This window comes from Olea europaea, unplaced genomic scaffold (assembly GCF_002742605.1).
Source record: "Olea europaea var. sylvestris unplaced genomic scaffold, O_europaea_v1 scaffold14787, whole genome shotgun sequence".
Classification (NCBI taxonomy): domain Eukaryota; kingdom Viridiplantae; phylum Streptophyta; class Magnoliopsida; order Lamiales; family Oleaceae; genus Olea; species Olea europaea.
In genome coordinates this window covers 1-2694 of record NW_019232348.1, presented here as the reverse complement: position 1 = coordinate 2694, position 2694 = coordinate 1, and the positions used below count along the sequence as shown (strand labels likewise).

The window sequence follows — 2694 nt, the reverse complement described above, 5'->3', positions numbered from 1 at the left end:
AAATTTCATTGGCCGCCATTTGAAAAGCTGGTCCACTGAGCCATTTGGAAAGGGTCCAAATACAAGGCCCCCATTTCATTTTACTCTCAACAGCAAAAACACGTCTCTTCCCCAAATTTCTCCCCAAAAATTTCCACTGCAATCAGCCGACCTTTGCTCCAGCGCTGCCATCTTTTTCTTGAGTTAATCTAAGAAATGATAAACAAAGGTAATAGGTAGTTTGTAATTTTGTCCAAAATGCAATGTGTTAATATGTCCACCTTATTTTCCTGTTTGTTATTTGAACTGTTCCTCCGTTTGTCATATAGTAAATTGCGCTGATACACACTAATGTGTTTGTCATGCTCGGTTGGGTCTTGCTTTGTTTGTGTGAAGTTGCATAAAACCTAAAAATAACGATTTGCCCAACTCTGAAGGATAGAAATGGTGTCTTTTTTCTTTGTACAGTGTAAATGCATAACAAATTTTTTTGTAATAAATGTTGATTTTGATTCACCACTTCGCGTTGGTTATCTTGAGTTGTTGATGCTTAGAAATAGATTCATACCCACCACTTGTTTCTTGTGCCCGAAATGTTTTATATAACTTGGAATGAGTATATTCTATCAATTAGAGATTACGGCATTAGCATTAACATTGTATCTGATTTTTGGTGCAGGGAAAGATATTTTGGACGATGTGGATGACATTATTTTGGTAGAATCTGAGTCTGAGAATGTAAAATTATTGGATGATGAAATCATAGAAAGAGATGGTGCGCGAGTGCCGGAGGTTGGTATATTAGAGGAACCCAATGATTGCTTCACACCATGGAGTTAGGCACAAAATTAATCTAGTTGAGATATGTAGATGTATTATAAATTAAGTGTTGACTGGAATTGTAGTTGTAAACTTCACAAAAATGCTGTATGTATGCATCTTCAAGCTGATTTTTCTTGTGATATGTTCACCAAATATTTGGTTGAAGTTTCATGTCTTTATTACAACTTTAATGATGTTATGCTGTTGATATATTCATTTCAATCTTGATATACAACTGTGAGGGATTTTTCTTCTAGGATTAACAATCATTTCACAAATAAAACAGAGGTTATGCTGCCCAGATATTCCCATCCACAATAGACAATAAACTACCACTTCATAAGTGAAATTACATTAACATTTACTGCAAAAGTTCACGAGTGTTATACATCAACATTTAATAAAACTGAAATTACATTAACATTTGACATCGTAGGCGAACAAAATCACATTCCGCATTTGCATTTGCATTTACAAATCATGCCAACCCCCTTTTGATATTGGTTTCTTAGAATTGCTTTTAAGCACGTCACTGAACGATGTCTCCAGGATATTAGCATGACTGCAAGATGAAGCCCATTGAAACTGCATGGCCTTATTTCCAGACAACACAATATCATAATTCCTTGGGTTCCCCCTCGTTTCTCCTCTCACCCCTGGAAGAAAGAAAAAAATGAAGTAAATAATTGGAAATGCACAAATACAAGTAGGAGCAGCAAGCATTAGAGAAAAATTGTAAACTCCTCTAATACATTCTCTGCTCTCTAATGATCAGATGTGCTTGTGACATAGCATGCAAACAAATGGATAAACATTATTGAAATAAACAATTTCAATTCAATATCATCAAAGAGGCCAATCCTTCTGTTCCACAAAATACAACCATTAGATTAACTAATTCTCAGGCAATAAATGGCACCATCACTGCACCTGCTAATTGAAATGATAGCAAGAAAATTTGGAATGTGAGTCATTTAAATCAACGTAAGCAGTAAAGCACAAGAAATCATATTTCAAACTTATTGGGAATCCGCTCCCCCCACAAACGAGTTGAGTCCAACACACCACAAGTGTTATTGAGTGTCATATACTCATTGTATTACAATGGTAAACGAAAACACAAGACGGAAATTTGGCATCATTTTTCCTACCATCAGAAGGTACGGCCACAACATTTCAACTATTCAATATGAAGAAAAATACATGTGAGAACCTTTAAACTAGTTGACTGGTTAAACCGAAACCTGAGCCTATTTGTGTATAATTACATTCACAGTCTAAATGTTGAAGGCTAGATTTATGAATGCATTGGTCTATCTCTTAACAATTTAAGATTCTGATAAATTGGTTAATAACTATCCAAAGAAATACAACTTTTGAATTATATATAAATCATAAGAAAGTAGAGAAACATTACTCATAATCAAAATGCTCATATAGTAAAATATAATCAAAATTCAAGAAGACGGTGGGTTGTAATTGAAAATTCAGATTTTGGGTTGAAACTGGAAATTCAAAAATCTAAAAATTTGGCAGAGTGTATGTAAATCCACACACAATAACAGCGTCAACATACCCATGTAAATCACGTATCACGCTCACCTAATTTTGGCTGCAGATTTCGCTGGAGAAGACGGTGGTGGGCCGGTGGCGGATTTGAATGACGAAAAAACGACTGAATGACTTGAGGAAAAAAATGACCAAATGCCTTCGAGGAGATGGATGAAGATGGGATGGAGAGATGACGAAGTCGCTGGCCTTCGATTCGCCTTTGTTTCGCCATTTGGGATTGGAGAGATACGAGTGGGAATTGCAAAATTGGGCTGGGTTGCTAGGTTGCCTTAAGCGTTGTTTCTGATTTTTTTTATTTTTTATCTTTTTCCACCTCATTCT

General features: G+C 35.6%; 1 protein-coding gene across 1 annotated transcript; it reads right to left on the bottom strand.

The window, feature by feature from the left end:
• Nucleotides 1–1121: 1121 nt before the first annotated feature.
• LOC111376263 lies at nucleotides 1122–2629 on the bottom strand. Its single transcript, XM_022999212.1, has 2 exons — nucleotides 2404–2629; nucleotides 1122–1457 (listed from the first exon to the last, which is right to left on the bottom strand). Exons 1-2 carry the CDS (start codon nucleotides 2582–2584, stop codon nucleotides 1273–1275), a joined length of 366 nt encoding a protein of 121 aa, XP_022854980.1. The 5' UTR covers nucleotides 2585–2629; the 3' UTR covers nucleotides 1122–1272.
• Between the last annotated feature and the right edge of the window lie 65 nt (nucleotides 2630–2694).

Excerpts from the sequence above, each read along its gene's own strand:
- LOC111376263 (XM_022999212.1), bottom strand. The coding sequence starts at position 2,584 with ATGGCGAAACAAAGGCGAATCGAAGGCCAGCGACTTCGTCATCTCTCC. Across the intron at positions 1,458-2,403 it reads AAATCTGCAGCCAAAATTAG|GGGTGAGAGGAGAAACGAGG; the intron begins GTGAGCGTGATA and ends TCTTTCTTCCAG.